This window comes from Netta rufina (assembly GCF_964035555.1).
Source record: "Netta rufina genome assembly, chromosome: 6".
NCBI lineage: Eukaryota > Metazoa > Chordata > Aves > Anseriformes > Anatidae > Netta > Netta rufina.
The window spans coordinates 19351717-19370435 of NC_140129.1; the positions used below are offsets into that span (position 1 = coordinate 19351717).

The 18719-nt window shown below is 55.3% G+C and overlaps 2 protein-coding genes across 2 annotated transcripts; one reads left to right on the plus strand and one right to left on the minus strand.

The window, feature by feature from the left end:
* Positions 1-7626: 7626 nt before the first annotated feature.
* Positions 7627-8892, plus strand: DLX2 (distal-less homeobox 2; the record flags this gene model as incomplete). The annotated part of the gene is made up of 3 exons (XM_084288842.1): positions 7627-7969; positions 8155-8342; positions 8587-8892. 3 exons carry the CDS (start codon positions 7627-7629, stop codon positions 8890-8892), a joined length of 837 nt encoding a protein of 278 aa, XP_084144968.1.
* Positions 8893-14249: 5357 nt separating this feature from the next.
* On the minus strand, positions 14250-17733 carry DLX1 (distal-less homeobox 1). The gene is made up of 3 exons (XM_084289390.1): positions 17058-17733; positions 16343-16542; positions 14250-15938 (listed from the first exon to the last, which is right to left on the minus strand). Exons 1-3 carry the CDS (start codon positions 17368-17370, stop codon positions 15684-15686), a joined length of 768 nt encoding a protein of 255 aa, XP_084145516.1. The 5' UTR covers positions 17371-17733; the 3' UTR covers positions 14250-15683.
* Between the last annotated feature and the right edge of the window lie 986 nt (positions 17734-18719).

Sequence of the window (18719 nt, forward strand, 5' to 3'; positions counted from 1 at the left end):
CTTGGCCTTGTTGAACTTCATGCAGTTGACCTCAGCCCATCGGTGCAGCCTATCCAGATCCTCCTGCAGAGCTTTCCTACCCTCAAGCAGATCGACACATGCACCTAACTTGGTGTCATCTGCGAACTTACTGAGGGTGCACTCGATGCCCTCGTCCAGATCATCGATGAAGATATTAAAGAGGACCGGCCCCAGCACCGAGCCCTGGGGGACGCCACTAGTGACTGGCCTCCAACTGGACTTGGCTCCATTCACCTCCCAGCAGCTACAGTTAGTTACCAGCTGGAGTAATGCTTCCTGTTACACCTATTTTACCTTTCTGGAGTTTGTCCAGGAAAAGTCTGGCTTCATCACTGCATGCAGGAAAGATTGAGTTTTCTTCTTGACCAGGGGAAGCTGGTGCCTCCCTGCCAGCAAAGCTGTGCTGGCTTCCAGCAGGTGGAATTGTGCCATCTCATGGGAAGAAGCTTTTTTCTTGACAACACAGCTGTGAAGACACCTTTCTTTCTGTCCCTGCTCTGGGGCATCAAGACTAGACCAACTATCACAGGGGTCAACAACCAGGACAGGGCAATGCTCCCCACTGTGTTTTTCTTTCCTGAGTCAAGCTGGCTAATAACATGGCATACAACTCTTAGGGAGAGAGATGGCAACATCCAAATGCCTTCTCCTGCAGCAAGCTGCAAACTTCACAGCCACAGCAGTGCTGGGTTTCCATGCAATTCACATACATACACACACACACACACACAGCCAAAAGAGCCATGACAGAGAAGCTGTGCTGTAGAGGGCCTGAGACCACTTTTCTTCTTGCTACTGAAATGTTTTCTGTCAAAAACATGTTTACATGGTCGGACATACAGAATGGTGTATAATGTAAGAGTTGAGAAACTAGATCTAGGTCTGCATTTGCAGTCTCTGGATGCTAAGAGTCCCATTGTTTTAAACCGTGCAAGCCCACCACCAGCTCCATCACACTTTACTGTTTCATGCAAAGCCACCTCTAACATCGATGAGCCAGCTGTCTAAGCAGGCAGTGGTGGCAGTGGTGTGAATCAGGTCCTGTGGGAATATTGCATATAGCACCGTGGATGATAGCATATGCCTCCTTTACAAAAATCCTTTCGCATTGGTCATGAAAACCATAGACACAAAAAAGACAGTCTATAATTTCTACACAAGCCACCCAGAAGAAATAGCTTGTTGAAAAAGAGAAAACATTTGTCTCCCTCTGAGCCCTTTCAATAACAAACTATAAAGAATCATATAGATTTGGGCAGCATGTCCTCATGGACAAGAATAGACTTAGTCTGCATGCTGAGTGCTGTACCCACCCTGAACTTACTTGTAGAGTAGTTCTTCTTAAGAAAGTAAATTCACATTCACCAACTCCCAAGGAAACACCTCTAAATGAAATGCCAGTCATCTGTTGTTTGCAATACAATTATTGTAGTTATTCAGACAGGTTTGATCCACAGAGCTTTTTAAAATAGGATAGAAAATCCAGCTCTGGAAGCTGCCAGGTAAACAAGACTGCAGGTATTTCAGTGTTCAATTCAGTAAGAAAAGGTAAGTATGCCACAGATACAAAAACATATTTCACAGCTCCTGTACTGCAGAAAAGATGATCAAAAGCATCAAATCTCTCAGGGAAGAAGCATTTCCTCTTCAGTCTTTCCCAGATGGTTGAACAGCCACATGAATGTATAAAAGTATGAATATGGACATATTCTGTGACATCTGTTTGTTCAAAGCATACAGAGTCTCGCTGCATAGATTTCCAGGCACAACAGGCCACCCAAAATGTTGTGCCTTACACCAAATACTACCTACCTTCAAAACACAGGCCATGATTTTCAGAGGTGCTGAAAAGCTAAAGCAACTGAATATATCTGCTGTAGCTATATAGAATTCCTAAGGAAAACCTGCATATAACAGTGTGGTCTTGGACTTGACAGTGTTTTCACTCACAGCCCCAGCCCTGATGATGAGTTCCTTACGCTGTGTACTGCTCCCTGCATATATCCTTGTGCCACATCAGCCACCATCTGCTCTGTCCCATATGGTGTATACAGCATTTTGGGACACATCTGTTAGTTAGAAGCCAGGGTTTACATTTTATCATTGTAGCTATTCTGTGCACCACCTCCCTGTGTGGACACAGTTTGCAGAATGCCTTCCTTCTGCTTAAATTAAACCACTTCCACAACAGGTTACTCTAACAGCTCCAAAACTTTACTTTTATTTTCACACCTTAGTATATTCCTTGCTACCTGCCTTGTCCAGCCAAGCCATTAGATAAGCGCACCCCTTCACTTTCTTAGTGAACATGTAAACCAACTGTAACAGCCTTCGTAAAAGCAAAAAATTACCCTTCTAAATATCTTTCTCTTTCTAACTGGAGTGACCAAATTGCATTCACACAGAATGAATACACGTTGCCTCAGAAAATCAAGTCTTTTCCATTCCTAGTCTTTGAGAGTTAAAAGAGAGCTCAGACAGAATGCAAGTGAGCCAACCAAAGCATTCTCCTTTTTCCTTTTTCCTATGTACCATATGTTAACTGGTTGGTCTGTCAATTAATAAGCACTGGGAATACAAAAATAAATGTTAAACGTCCAAAAAAGAAAGTATGCTTACCACTTAAGTGTACAGCTTTGTACTACAGGATAAATGTCCCATCAGATGCATTAGCACGGAACAGTGGGGACATCCTGTGGCCACTTATTTTATTTACACTTGAATGTTCCCATTATTAATATTTTCAATCGATTTGTTCAACCAGTTTTGCAAATTATATGCAAAGTCACTTAATAATGTAAGAAGGCCTGAAGACAATAGAGTTTTCTTAGCTAACTTCCCATCTACCACATCATGTAATTCCTTATTGGAAATTGCTGTGCCCTACCTCAGTATTCAATACTTTCCATTCTCTCTCTCATCCTGTGTTATACAGTTTCCCATTAAAATAAAAAAAATAAATAAATTAGGGAGCTTGAGCTAGTCTAGGTGGCAACACTAACCCCTGACAGCCATGCATACATGTCAAAAGCAACATTGTAATTTCATTTATTTAGATTTATAGCAGTGTTCATAAAAGGCATGTAATTCTCAGATCTAGGCATTCTGCCAACAGAAAATACTATCCACTGAAGTACATGTGTAAAGCACCTGCCAATAGTGTAAGCTAAGAAACCACAAGAAAATGAAAGGCAGAAACACTTGCGAATCCAAACACAGCTCCTTTCATCCCCTTCCCTCCAAAGGAGAAGAATTTTAGGATAGATGTGTGTGCAGAACATGAGATTCAGAGTTTTGCATGGACAACTCACTGCCACAAACCTCCTCTGTTTTCATACTTCCAGCCATACAGCTTGAGGAAAGGTTCCCCCAGCCAGTTCATGGGACGGCTGTGGCTCTGTAAGTCCAGTTCGCCTTGACTTACTCACTGGTGACCATGTTGACTTGGCCACTTTTTAAAACAAAAAGAAAACGAATTTCAAGGACAGTTTTTTTTATTTGTTTTGTTTTGTTTTGTGGTAGTAGGTACATATTTCTCACTACAGGAAAGAAGAAAATTTTTCTTTTAGATTTATATCTTCAAGCAATTCACCGGCTCTACCTAAATGGCCTACAAAGGCTGGGCATAGCCACTGGCAAATCCCAGAACACATGCCCAAGTGTTCCCATAAAGAGCTCTAGAGTCTGCACCACCCACAATTTGGGTCCATTTAGTGTATTATTCCAAATGGAAGCCTTCATCTAGTATTCATTTCAGGTGTGTTGCAGCTGTATAATCCACTCAGGAGGCATGGTTTTGAACATATCTTCCTTAAAGAACAATGAATATTCTGTTCTTCCAAGCAAGACGTTCGTGTTTTCCGGCAGGGACAGACCTTGCTATTTGCCCGTCAAAGGAGGCATCAGTTCAAGAAACAGGCTGCAGCAGAAACTGCACTCCACACCTCAAATACTCCGCTGGTACTACAAATCAGAATTCATCCGAGCACATTGAGGAGATACAGCATTTCTCAGCTCCAAATAGCATTGTCCACTAAATTGAACCTTAAAATAATCACACAAAGTAAAACCAAAGCAGTCCAGGTTATTTTCCATGTTGAACAGCTTGCTTAAACTGTATTAGACTATAGAGGTAAGGATTGTGCAGATGTTACAATGAAGGCAAAAAAATCTTTTCTCTGCTACCTGTGACAAATGGAGCTCATCATGACACAAATGATCAACTCAGACTAGATCTGTTCCCACAAAACACAGCTCTCTTCTCTCACATTTGTCATCTCCAGCAAAATTAGAAATGACTTAATGATTCATCCTGAGTGTTTTTCCTGCATGATCTTACTAAAGGTTTTTGCCATCTAAATATTCACACACAAAGCATTTTAAATAAAGATTTACTTGTGGATAAACCTGAATTTGCTCAAATCCACTAGGAGGTGGGCTCAGATCCATTTGCTCCAGTGTGTATACATGTCCGCAGACATGCCTACAAAGCCTGAGGCTGGTTACTATTGCTATATAACAGTATAAAAAGTATTTCCTAGCTGTTCTACCAACTCCCTGCTTGTTGAAAAAAATAATATAGCTTTTGTCAGTTCTGCTACTTTGGTACAGTTGGCTATGAAAAAAAATAATCTGGAAAAACAAGAGGTGGTCAGAGCAGCCAGAAAGGCCTCACTTCAGCACTGGGGGGTTAGCCTTAAGAGGCAAGAGCAACTGCCCAAGCACGCTCTGCTTTATTCCCCAAACGTGTGGAGGGCTGATGCTTTAACACCCTCTTGTTCTGCACACACACCTCCCATTCTACCCCCTCCCATCTGTAACAATAAGTAGACCCCTGAATATGCTGGTATTAGACACTCACCCCAATGCATCAGGCTGTGCGTTTCCTCGATATAGTACAAGGAAACAAGGGAAGAACGCCTGTGATAAATAACACTGGACTAATCCACTATTAAAAATCCTGGATTGTGCTCCAGTCTGCAAAGGCTTCTACTGAAGAAAGGTGCTGAGCTGCCAGCAAATCTTCACTGAGAAAGAGAAGCTGAGGCCAAGACAGTTTAATAAACAACTCTGAAAGGATTTTACAGAGCCCATGTCTCCTATCACACTTGTGTAAGCTGTTTACATCAAGGAGCTAAGAACTGAAACCTTGGGGAGCCAAGCAAGGGGGCATATTCTTCCCAGAAGAGTTTGTGAGTTTTGGAATGAAGTAATCTGATGCACAGATGGATGAGACAATAAACAGTTTTTGGAGAGGCAAATGGTAACACTGGATTCTGAAACTAAGCACAGCAGGTAGCAAGCTTCCGGATGGGTGTTGAAAAGACTCATGCAGTTTCCTAAAAGCTGATACACTTAATCCCTCAGACATGGAAGACTTAACTGTTACCATTTATTAATACCAGACCCGTTGTACCATAGGTACAATGCTAGCATAAACCCTCCCCACAGCTTCATGTGACACAAGATTTAAATGACCCTTCTATTATGAAGACCAATGCTCAGGACCATGCCAGGCACAGTATCACTATGAATCCACTGGAAAGCACTTCAGAAAGCCATGAAAATAAACTTGTACTTGTTAATGTGCCATTGCAGCAGAGACTACTGTCTAATTAATTTTTTTTAACATTGTCAGAACAATTAGCAAGCCCATTTCCCAAGATTCATCAGATTCCCACTGAAATAAGTGAAATAAATTGTTCAGAGAGGTGTGGGATTATAATGGATAAAATAATAAACACAGCAACAGTGGCTTAAAAACTAATCTCTTTCTTAATGCTGAGTGTGGTTCCCTTCAAGTCAAACTTGAGATAAAACATCATGAGACAACTTGCTGTGCTGATCCCTAAGTTAAATCTACACCAAATATCTAAAGACTGGGGACACCAGGCTTTAATTGTGTTCACATTTATCTCAGATGAGGTCTGTTTTAGGAGAAGAAACACAATAATAATAATTAATAATAATAATAATAAAACATACCAGGCAGGTGTTGCTGTAGACTTTTCTGAGTCGTATACAGTTGCCCTGTAAAAAAATAAAAATAAATAAATAAATACATGTGTACTGATCAGCTGGAGGGAGGGATGATGATTTTGAAGAGTGATGGTACTTTTTTGAGCCTGTACACAGTGTGTTCGGTATATTTGATAAAGAATGCCCACAGCCCTAGCAGCATGTGGATGCTTCTGAAACAGAAGTAAAACAAAGTGAAACACCAACAAAGCCGCTCACCTGTTCTGCAGCCCCCGGCAATGAGAGCTGCACAGTTACGTAAATAAACCTCACAGCCCGGTCTTTGAACACTGACCTCCTCTGCAGCGGAGGGCGAGCGCCCTTCTGCCGTGGGCAACCGAACGAGCAGCCTCCAGGAGGGACTCGGGCCACCCGCTCCCGTTTTCTCCCCTCACTCCCGACTAACACCGAGCAGGCTGCGCGCTGCGAGCACCCGGCGCAGTCCTTAATTGCTTCAAAACTGATTTTTTTTTGTGTTTTTTTTTTTTTTTTTTTTTTTCCCCGCAGCACCCAGACGCACACCCACAGCCGCTCCCCGCCGCCCCGGCCCGGCCCCGCTCACCTCAGCGCCCGCCGCCTCAGAAGCGCCCCGGGGCAGCCGCCCGGCACCGCCGCCGCCTCACCGTGAGGCGCTGTGAGGGGCTGAGGCGGGCGCGAGCGGGACCGTTGAGGGGCCACGCGCCCTGCGCGAGGGGCGCGAACATGAGGGGGGCACGCGGGGAGCACGCGGGGGGCACGCGGGGAGCACGCGGGGAGCACGCGGGGGGCGCCTGCCCCGTGCAGAAGCAGCGCGGCCCCGGCGCCCCCGCCCCGCTGCGTGCCCCCTCCTGCAGGGGGGCGCCACCCGCGGCCGGGGGCTGCCGGCGCCGCCCGGGCGTTGCTGCGGCCCGGCCCGCGCCGCTCCCCCCGCCAGAGGGCGGCCGAGGCCAGGGCCGCCGCCTCGCCCGCCCCGACGGAGCGGCGCCGCCGGCAGCGGGCAGGGGCGGCCGCTGCCGCCGCCGTGCCAGGCTGTGTGGCGGCGGGCACCGGCGGCGAAGGCTGCGCGAAACGCTCGGTGCGCCCCGTCGGGGCGGCCGGACCGCTCCTGGGCCGGCAGGGAGGGACCCCGGGCGGGGATGGGAGCGCCCCGTCGGGGCGCGGGGACCGGCACGGAGACGGGGAGCAGCGGGACGGGACGGGACGGGACGGGACGGGACGGGACGGGACGGGACGGGACGGGGCTGCCGCGCGTCCCCGCGCGGTGCGCGCCCCCGGTGCCGCACGTCCCCGCGCCCGCGGGGCCGGGGCGCGCGCGGGCGCCCCATTGGCCGTTGCTAGGTGACGTGCGGCGCGGCCACGTGACCGGTGTTAAATGCCGCCCCGGCGGCGCGCGGCGCCGCAGAGCCCGTCCCGCTGGCGGCGGCGGGAGCGCGGCTGCCCGCCCCGGCCCGCCCCGGCCCGGCCCCGCGGGCGCGCAGCGCGGCGCGGCGAGGCGAGGCGAGCATGGTGCCGCGGCCCTGACCTCCGCGCCCCGGTGGGGACGGCCGCGGGGCGGCGGCCCGTGCCCCGTGCCCCGGCGGGAGGGCGGCGGGCGGGCGGGGGCGCGGGATGACCGGCGTCCTGGAGAGCCTGGTGCCGGACATGCACGCCAGCCAGATCTCCGCCGGCGGCTACCAGCAGCAGCAGCAGCAGCAGCAGCACGGCGGCCTGCACAAGCCGCAGGAGTCCCCCACGCTGCCCGTGTCCACCGCCACCGACAGCAGCTACTACACCAACCAGCAGCACGGGGCGGCGGGCGGGCCGCCCTACGGCCCGCTGGGCTCCTACCCCTACGCGGCCGGCGGCGCCGCCCCCTACTCGGCCAAGGCCGGCTACGACCTGGGCTACGCGGGCGCGTACGGCTCCTACGGGCCCTACGGCGCCAGGGCCTCCCCGGCCAGCAACGACCCCGGTACGTCCGAGCCCCGGGGGGGGGCCCGCGGGAGCCCGGCGGGGCCGCGCTCGGGGCCCCGGGGAGGGAGCGGGGAGGGCGCTCGTGCCCGGCGGAGCCGCCCCGACGGGGCGGGCGGTGCCGGCGGGCAGGGCCCGGGGCGGCGGGGGCGCCTGTCCTCACCGGGACTGCCGCGTGTGCCGCAGCAGAGAAGGAGGACTGCGAGCCGGAGATCAGGATAGTGAACGGCAAGCCGAAGAAAGTGCGGAAGCCGCGGACCATCTACTCCAGCTTCCAGCTGGCGGCCCTGCAGCGGCGCTTCCAGAAAACCCAGTACCTCGCCCTGCCCGAGAGAGCGGAGCTGGCGGCCTCCCTCGGCCTCACCCAGACGCAGGTAGGGCCCTCCCGCCGCGGGGCCCCGGCACCTCCCGTCCCGACGGGGCCGGGGCGGGCGGGCGGGCGCCGTCGGGGCGCGGGAGGGGGCTCGGCCCGCGGCGCCTCGACGGCCCGGGGCGGGCCGGGGGCCGGGGGTCGGGGGGTGGCTGTCTCGGGGCCGAGCCAGCGCCGGAGCCCGCGGAGCTGCGGAGCCCGCCCGGCCCCGGCGCGGTGGCGGCCAGCTGACGCGGCTCTCCCCCCAGGTGAAGATCTGGTTCCAGAACCGCCGCTCCAAGTTCAAGAAGATGTGGAAGAGCGGCGAGATCCCGGCGGAGCCCCCCCCGCGCCGCAGCGCCTCGCCGCCGCCCCCCGCCTCGCCCCCGGCCTGGGACTTCGCCGCGCACCCGCGCACGCCAGGCGGCCCCGCCAGCCCCAGCCCCGCCGCCGCCTTCCTCGGCACCTACCCCTGGTACCCGACGGCGCCCGGCGGCCCCGCGCACCTGCCGGCGGCCGCCCCCCTCCCGCAGCCGCCGCAGCCCCCGCACCACCACGGCGGCGGCATCTTCTAGGCGCCGCAGAGACTCGAGCCCGCGGGGCCCCGACGTGCAGCACTGGTGCTTTGGAGCAGCCCCGTCCTGTCCCGTCCCATCGCGGCACCGGACCGAGCTCCCCGAGCTCCCCCCAACGCCCCCCGCAGCCGAAGTGAGCAGTGCGGGACCGGCGCTCCTCTCCCCTCCTTCCTCCCCGTCTTTCTCGTCAAATCACCAGTGCAGAACTTTGCTTAATTTTATTTTTTATTTTTTTAAAGTTGATAGGTGCCTTTGCGGAAGACCTCATTTTGATGTTGGGGACTAAACAAAAAAATAATAATAAAACGATAAAAAAAAAAGATAAATAATTTTTATATGTAGATTTAAAACGAGAGCCTCCCGTGTTTAAGTTATCCCTTGTAGCCGTGTAGGAAACAGCCCGGCGAGGAGGGTGTCCCGCCCGCACGGTGCTTTCGGGCGGGGGTCGGGCCCCGACGGGGCCCCCCCGGCAGCCCCCGGCCCTGCCCCGGCGCGGTTCGCCGTTCAGACCCGTGAAACGAAACGAAACGAAACAAAAAAGGGTATTTGGGGTTATTTATTATGGAAAACTTAAACACTCTTTAATGTTTCTTTTACGATAAGCAGAGATTATTTAAATAAATTATTGTTTCCATGGTGCCCGCGCTGAGTTTCTTTGGGGACGGGGGAGGTCGGGGCCGGCGGTGCTCACCTGGGGGGAGCCGCCTCTCCTGCTCGCCACCGCGACGTTGCCGCAAGCCGGCAGCTCCCCCCTTCTCCCCCCCGTCTTTTCCCGTCTACAATAAAGTCTCGCCCCTGCCAGTCTTCGCGGCGAGGCCATGAATCACTCAGCGCTGCCTCCGGCAGCCCAGACCCGGCCCTCCCCCCTGCCTGCTGGCGCCAGGGACATTTCGCCCGGGACTGGCTCCTGCCGTCTCACCGCCTCCCAGACGTGCCGGAGGGGTTTGGGGCACGGCCCCGGAGTAATTTCTCTCTTCTGCCTCCCCGTCGTTTGTACCCAGGCCGGAGGCACCCCCGGCTGTCCCCTTGCAGGGGCTGCCCCCTCCGAGCCGCCCCCCCGGGGGATGCCGAGTCCGCGGAGGTGCCGCTGGGAGCGGAGCGGGGCGAAAGGCAGCTGCTGCCGGCCCCCGTTGCCCCCCGTTGCCCCCCGTTGCCCCCCGTTGCCCCTCGTTGCCCCTCGTTGCCCCCCGCTCCCCGCCAGGCCGGGTGCTCGCCCGGGACCCTCCGGCAGAAGGGGGGACGGCAGGGGGGAGTCCGGGGGGCGGCTTGTGCCTGAGAGCCTCGGGGAGAGCCCGGGGGAAGGGGTGGGGGCAGAAGGCGAAGGAGGAGTGCGGCAAGGAGAAGGAAGGGGGGGAAGGACGGGAGAGGAGGCTGCAGGGGAGGAGGGAGCGGCAGAGACAAAGGCGAAGCCGCCCCGGGGAGCGGCGGGGACACCGGCCCCGGGCGGCGGGGGGCGAAGCGGCGGGGGCCGGGCGCGGAGCGGAGCGGGGCCGGGAGGGGAGGCGGCGGGGGCCGCCTCCGGACACACGGACACGCGTGGCGGGGGGGGACGGGTGCCGGGACACCCCTCCGGCAGGTGACGGGTTTTGCTGACACCCCGTGTCCGAGCTGCGGGAGGAAAGCAGGAGCGCGGGGCAGAGCCGGGCGGAGACCCCCCGCCCCGTCGCTTTTCCAGGCGCTTCTGGTTACCGAAAGAAGTTCCCCGAGACCCCCCCCCCCCCATCCCCTCCCTGCCCCTGCCGACCCCCTCGCCCGGCTGCAGCCCGGTGCGGCGGCGCCGAGCCTGCCTCGGCCCCGTGGGGTCGGGCGCGGTGCCCGCAGCTGCGGGGGGTCCCTGCCCCGGGACTGCCCCTGGCCGGGGCAGAGCGCGGAGCCCTCCCCGCTTTGCTTCTCCTGCTCGGCGCGTTGCTTTTTGCTGATGATCCGGCGGCACTTGGTTGCGGCCCGCAGGGCTCCCCGGGCCGGCTGTGCGGGACCCGTCGGGGCAACCCGCGGCACCCCCGGGCACCCCTAGAGGACAAGGGGACGCCCAGGCGTGCCCACGGCCACCCGCGCCGCAGTGGCATCCCTCCGTCCATCGCACATACACGTCCACGCACACGTGCGGCGTGAGCTTTCTCCCGTGTGCCCGTGCTCCCGGCTGGGGCAGGCTGCACCGCAAACCGGCCGCCCCCCGACGAGGCGGGTACCGGGGGCGGGCAGGGGGGAACCCGGGGCCGCCCCGCCGAGGAGGGCAGCCCAGGGGGCGAGGAGCGCCCCGGCCCCGGGGAGAGCCCGAGGAGGGGGGCTCGTCCCGTTCCTCCCCGGCCCCCAGCAGCGATCCCCCCCCGGCTGTCCCCCCCCCGTCGGGCCGGCCCGGGGGGCTCCGTCCGCTCGCCGCGCACGGGCGGGGCCGGCCGCGCTGTGCCGAGGGGAGGCAATTTGCTCGTTTGCCCCGGTGAAAAGAAAAAGCACGAGAAATTCAATTAAAGCGGCTCTGGCAAAAGGAGTTATTTGAGGCATGAATGTCTCCCCTAAAGCTGTAGCAATCATGTGGCATTAGACACTTCCGGAATCCTATAGCCAACTTGAAAAATCCCAGACCCCTTTTTTCCCTAATTTTTGCTCTGATCTGTAATTTTATCCACATTTGCACTAGTTTGAGCATTCTGGCTCTCCCATCTGAAAGCCTGCAATTACTATATAATTCTTCGCAATTTCACATGTCCTAATATGGACTGTAATTTTTGCGCAAGACAATTTCCTGCTATTTCAAGCATCAACATTGTCAAAGTTGTATGTACATAATAAATGGGAATATCAATGCATAGTTTTTAGCATAACATCTTGACTCCTCGATAATTATATCCGTTCGGAGCCTACGCAGAATTAGCCTGAATTGCATGGTAACTGCTGCTGCTTTAAAATTTTTAAAAATTACTCATAATTTTCCCAAAGATTACCAAGATCTCGAGTGCACAATGTCATCAGCGTAATGAAGAGTAAACATTTATGCTAATAATCTGCAATTTTTTTCATCAGCTATAAAGACAGAGGCTATATAGCAGAAAATTTCAGTCATATTCTGCAAGAGCAGAGCTGCAAAAAGGCTCCTGCGCTCAGAGGCATGTACATCTCTGGGGGATCTCAATCCACATTTGCACTCTCAGGATATTATTATTGTGCTTGGCTTCTTTTTTTTTTTTTTTCCCCATTTTTTTTTCCCTCCCCAGCCCTCTCTCCCTGTCTCTCACACTCTCTCGCTCCTGTAACTTTCATAGCCAAAAAGCCGCCTTCGGTCCTTCGCTTTGCCGCACGGAGCCGTGCCCCGGGGCGGAAGGTAAGGGCGGCGGCGCCGGCTCCGCTCCCCCGGGGGTCGAGGTGAGTGCGCGGAGCGCGGCGCGGCCGGGAACCACCGGCGGGGCTCGGCCGATGCCTCTGCCCCGCGGACTCGTGCCCGGGGCCGGCCGGAGCGGGGCCGATGCCGGGCCGGGGGCTGCCGCCGGGCCGGGGGCCGCGGTGCCGCTGGGCTCCGCCGGCGGCCGCGCCGCGCCCGGGCGTGCTCGGAGCGGCGGAGGCCGGAGCGGTGCGAGCGGGAGCCCCACGGCCGGGCCGCCGCTCCGGGAGCCGGGGAGGCGGGGGGCGGGCGGGCCGGCGCGGGGGGGGACTGAACTTTTTCCGTGGCGTGCGAGTTGCGCCGGTGGCAGGAGCGGGGCCGGCGGAAGGCGGCGGGGCGAGCGCGGAGCGCGGCGGCGGGGTCGCTTTTTTTTTTTCCCTCTGTCAGGCGAAGGGAGCGAGCATCGAATGCAAACGGGTTTGGACTCTGATATTTGATTTTTTTTTCTAGTTTCAGGGGCTGTTCTGTGCTCTGCAATTAGATTGACACATGTACAACATCCCCAGCCATTCAAGGGGGTTCGCAGGGACACTCCAAAGGGATTTTTTTTTTCTTTCTTTCTTTTTGGGTGGAAGATATTAAAGAGGTATCTGTTGTTTGGCAATTTTGCTAAGTCTGTCTTCATTACTTCAACATTGTGCATTTGCTAATTTGGAAGCCCCTTCCTATTGACAGCTCTGCTCCATACACCTGCAAGCAATTTGCAGAGCTCCAATATAGGAGAATTGCAGAGATGGCAGCTCGCACCTATTTTATTTTTTTTTCTTCGCTTTTCTCAATGCACAGCAAATTTGGCTTTCAGTGCGTTATCTCTTTTGTTAATGCAAAAAGATTCCCTGGGCGAAAAAATTGCTCATAATTACCAGAGAGATGGGGAAACTGCATTAGAATAAATAAACCTGAAATTACTGTAATTATGTTGTGTTTGATGGGCTCGGCTTGTAATCAAGAAGAGAATACAGTGAAATGATGCTGACCCTCTTGGGTTTGCAGCTGTACGCGCACTTTGGGGTCTTTTTTTGCAGAAAAGAGTCATTTTGATCATCATTAAGCTGTGTGTAACCTATTTCAGAAGTGTTTGAAAATGAGGGGCACTTTTTTTTCCCAACAAGGGAAAAAATATATCCCAAAATTACATTTTGCCATTTACAGACTCATCCATAAGGTTGTGTTTGCGGGGTGACAATTGTTAAAGGTATAATATTCGAAATCAGGACTTAATCATTGTAATGAGGTATTGTTTCAATATAAGCACCTTTGGATTATTCATAGTTTAATTAATATCCTCATTATGAAAATCTTCGAATCAGATATTTGATGAACTACTTGTCAGCAACAAGGCAGAATTAATTAGGCCTGTATTGAGATTAACATTTTCAAATGTACAATTATAATAGACTCTAACTCAAGACCGCCTCGCCGAGAGAAAACTAATAATTTCTCTATTTGAACTGTTAGCAAGACGTTATTGAATTACTAGGAGCTAACATATCTTAAAGTGCTCCCCTCTGCTCCACCGCCCCGCTGCTGTCCGGCCAGGGGCGGTTGGGCTCGGGACCTGCGCGCGTCCGCGGCCACTGCGCGCCCGCAGGGCCGCCGCGCTCCCGCTCCCGCTGCGCCCGGGCGCGGAGCCGAGCCTTTAGCCCCGGTTCCCGTTCTGCTCGCCCGACGGCCGCCGGGCAGCCTCGGGGCTGGGCGAACCCGGGAGCAACCGGGACGGCTCCGCCGCCGCGCAGCGGGCGGCCCGGAGCCGCCGGACTGGCCGTCGGGGCCGCCCCGACGGGGCGCGGCGGGGGGACCGCGGCCCCCCCAGCCCTCCTCCGACGGCTGTGGGGCGCGACCCCCGTCCTGCGACCCCCCTCTCGTCCCCCGCGGAGCGCGTCGGGGCCGCGCAGTTTGCGCGCTGCGCGGAGCGGCCGGGGCTGCCCGGGGCCGGGCACAGAGCCCGGCCGCGCTGCGAGACAGGGAGCAGGCGTGTCTCTTTTTCCAAACCATAATTTTACTGTCTCAAAGAAACTTTATAACTTATGTACAAAGATTTGTTGTGTGTGTTTTTTTTTTTTTTCCTTTCCTTCCCCAGATACAAAGCAATAAGTTAACATTCTCAATATAAAACTAAACTTTGACATATAGAACACTAAACACAGCTGAGCTCAGTTTATCACATCTTCCGAGTTTCACAAGTAAAATGTCAAGATCTCAGTACACAAAGCATCATGTTTTACAGCCACACGAAACAGAACGGAAATAATCATTAAAAAAAAAAAAAAAGAACAAAACAAAACAAAAAAACAAAACAAAAGGCTAAATTTGTGCAACATGTTTACAGAACAATAATAATAATAATAATAAAGAATAAAATATGTACAGCGAGTAGCTCCTGCACGTCGGTTTGGGCATCTCTGCTGTGGCCGCCTTTCCGCGGGGAAGCCTCGGCGGGGCTGTGTGGGGCCGTGCGGGGCCGCGGGTCCCCCCCGCCGCCCTCGGGGCTCCCCTTGCGCCCCCGGTGCCTCGCTTCGCCTCCGCAAAGCGGCCGGCAGCTGCCGCCGTCCCCCTTCAGTCTCAAACAATGTGCATCTCTTCCTTTTGTCAGAGAGGTGAAAAACGCAAAGCATTCGGACCAAAGCTTTCCACGCGCCAGCGAAGTAGAAAAGTTATTTGTAAAAGTTAAAAACCGCATCCTTCTTTTGGGGGGATTTTGTTTGTTTGTTTGTTTGTTTTTCCCCCCGGAGGGGCGGGTTGCGGGGCCGGGGGTTTTGGGTCGAAGTAAACCGTGCGTCCGAACCGTGTGCTCAGCAAACCGGGTCGTCCGTTTGTCTCTAGCACTCTCATAGTGGTAATTTAAGTCAATAAATAAAATCCCTTTCTTCCCCTCTTAACAACAACGAAAAATATACAGATGAATAGTGAGAGTTACAGAAAACGTAGAGGAAAAAAAGCTCTGGAAATTGTACAGCTCGCTCCCCCCCTGCGACCGCAGAGCCCGTCAGATCGGGGTGGCAAATAGCTGACCTACATTTCAACAGACACAGACAGACAGACAGGACAGAGGAGAGGGCTCCCCCCCACAAACATATTTTTCTGATTGTCCCACAAAGCCGCGGCCGGCGCTCGCTCTGCTCCCAGGCTGTTGTGCGGTGCTCGGGGCCGCTCCGTCAGCTGTCAGCGGTGGGAACCGGCCCGCATCACATCTGTGCCCTCCTGCACCGAGCTACAGCGCAGCGTGCTAACGGCTCTATGGGCAGAGACCTCCTGTTTGTTTGTTTGCTTCCTTTTTTTTCTCTCTCTTTCTCTTTCCCCCTCTTTTTTATTATTATTTTTTTCCTTTTACTTAATTTCATTTTTTTTTTCCGTGATGATTTTAATTCTTTTGGGGACCGATAGTGCTTGCGGTAGGGGATGGACGGGTGTGAAATCACATCAGCTGAGGCTGCTGCATAGCTTCTTGGTGGGCCGAAGGGTACCACGACGTGTAGCTGGGGATGTAGGTGCCCGGGGTCCCCGACGAGGCCTTACCAGAGGCGGAGGTGGTGTTCCACACCGGGGGCACCGGGGGCGAGCTGCCCGAGAGAGCCCTGCCGTTGGTCAGGGCGCTGCTCTCCAGGGCGGCCCCTCCCTGCTTCATCAGCTTCTTGAATTTGGAGCGCTTGTTCTGGAACCAGATCTTCACCTGCAACGGGAGCAGGGCACGGTTCAGCACGGCTCGCCACGGCTCGGCGTCCCCCGGCACGGCCCCAAGCGGGGCCCCTACAGCCCCCCCCCGCCGCCCGCCCGCCCCGACGGGGCCCCCAAAGGTCCCCTCGCCTCGCCCCCCCCGGGCCCGCAGCTCCCCCGCTCCTCTTCCCCTGCTGCCCCGTGTCCCGGCCGGGCCCCCGTCGCCGTTTCGTGCCGCCGAACCGCCGGGACGCGCCCCCCCCCCGACCCCCTGAACCCCCAGGCCGGGCCGTGCCTCACGGACGAGGCGGGCGGCGCCGGGCCCCGCTGCCCGCGGCTGCGGCCCGGCTGCGGGAATCGTGGCCCGGGGGGAGAGGGGAAGGGGGAGGCCGGGGCGGCGCGAGGCGGCCAGGGCCATACCTGGGTCTGGGTGAGTCCCAGAGAGGCCGCGAGCTCGGCTCTTTCGGGGAGAGCCAGGTACTGAGTTTGCTGGAACCTCCTGTTCAGAGCCTGCAGCTGCAAACTGGAATAAATAGTCCTGGGTTTGCGGATTTTTTTCCCTTTCCCATTAAAGCGAACTTCCCCTCCTTCTACCACAGTGCTTTTCTCCGATTCGGCCCCTACAACCACAAACGATGCACAATAAATAATAATGATAGCGGCAATAGTAATAATAGCAGTAACAGCAACAGCGACGGCAATAGTAACAATAACAGCAGCGACATCGACAACAACAATCATGAGAAGGAAGAAAAGTGCGGCTCGAGTAACGCTAACAAAGGCTCCGGGCGATTATGGCAGCCCAGGCTTCTTCCCAGAGAAAGTTTGCTATTTTTACAGGCTGCAGTTTAGGTTTAATTACCCTTAATTGCATACATTGTTTATAGCGCTACGCAATAAATAATTACGAAGACTAATACGTGCACATCTGGGTTGATTTCTTTTCCAGCCGGGCATTGTGTGCTCTGTGTTCTGCTCCCCTGTGATCCTCAGCCTCTCCTGACTAACATTTTGTAATTTAATTTTAATCCCCCCCCGATAGATTGCTTTTTTTTTTTTTTTTTTTTTTTGATCCAAGCATCCTCCCTCCCTCCCTGCCTTCCCTGCCCCCCCGCCCCAAGCCGAGTGCACCTACCTGTCTCCTCTAACCGGGTCTGAGTCAGGCTGGAGCTGTTGGGGTAGGACTGCACTGAACTGATGTAGGGGTTGGTCGAGTGGCTGCTGACCGAGTTGACATAGGGGTAGCCCAGCGGTCGGGAGAAGGACGAAGCTGTGCTGTACGAGCTGTCAGGCTGAGAGTGGCCCGCGGAGTGTAAACAGTGCATGGAATAGTGTCCGTGGGACATGGGAGAAGGAGACATTTGCTGGCTGGGCGGCCCAAACTCCATAAAGACAGCCTTCCCTGAGACGGGGCTATTTAGACTCTCTGGCATGGTAGTCATGGTCATTTCTTGTCGCTTGGTCTGTGTGTGTGTTCTCTCTTCAGCTTGCCTTTTTGGGGTCTGTTGTGTTTCTCAGGACAGGAAAGAACCCAATTTAAGCGGAACAGGGTTTTTCACTTTCCATTCATAAGAAAATGGAGTTTGTCTCTTTGAAAAGTCTAAGCATGATGCTGGAGATCTACACAAACTCGCCTAAAAGCTTTGACTCAGCCAAGCCTATGAATATTCATGAGACGGCGGAGCTGATTGGTCCGCCGTCTTGCATAATCGCTTTGGATTGGTCCGAGCCGCTCGGGGCTCGCCTGGACCCCGGTGAGCGCCGAGAGCCGGACTCGCAGCGCCGCGCGGCCCCGAGCGCCGGCCGCACGCCCCGACGGCCCCGCGGCCCCGCCGCCGCCGCCGCTCCCGGCCCCGCCGGCCGGCCCCGGCGAGCAGCTCCGGCGGATCCCGGGCGAGGCGGGGGCCGTGGCGCCTCCCCCCGCCCTTCTCCGCCCCCCGGCGCGGAGGGGCGCGGGGCCGACCCGGGAGGGGCCGCCGGGGTGCTCCCCCCCCCCCGGGCACCGGGCCCCGCGGGCGAAGTGGGGCCGGGGGTCCGGGCAGCGGCTCCGCGCTCCTTGCCGAGGGTCCTCCGGCTCGCCGGACAGTCATTGTTTGTCTGGGAGGGGGCGAAGGGAGGGGAAAAAAAAGCAAAAAAAAAGCAAAAGAGCTCCGGGGAAACAAATGCAAGGAAGCAAAGCTCGCCCCGAGCGGCGGCACTGAGCTTGAAATGGAAACTTCCGCGCGCGTGAGCGGTGAATGAGGTGGGACTTGGGAGATCCTCCCCAGAAAGCCCCCGATGAATCCCAAATTACTTTGTTAGATAATTAGAAAGTGTTGATAATTATTTCTTTCATAATTCGGCGGTGTGGCTGTAACAGGAAAATGATCTCGTGAAAGTTCACACGTGCAGATGTATTAGTTACTGATTCATTTGATTAAATGCTAGTCTCAAGTGCTCTGATCCACAGCTGAAGGCGGCCCCATTAGCATAACACTGATGTTTAATTTTCATACGCATAATTAGCCATATATTTAACACTAATAGCAACATGCAGCCTTTCAGCATTAAACAGCCTGGGATTTGATCTGGCCTGGGCTGAACTTTCCCGGTTACACCTAGGCTGTCTGGGGCGCGCGGTTATCGCGGCACCAAGTCTCTGCAATCGAGCACGTTTTGGCAAAGGGCGAACACCAATAAAAACCAACACTCAAAACAAATCGCCTGGCTGAGGTCGCCGGAGGTGGCAGCGCCGACTTCTCTTCCCCGCCGCCGGCTGCCGCCTGCCGTCGGGGCTCCGGGGCTCCCGGCACGGCGG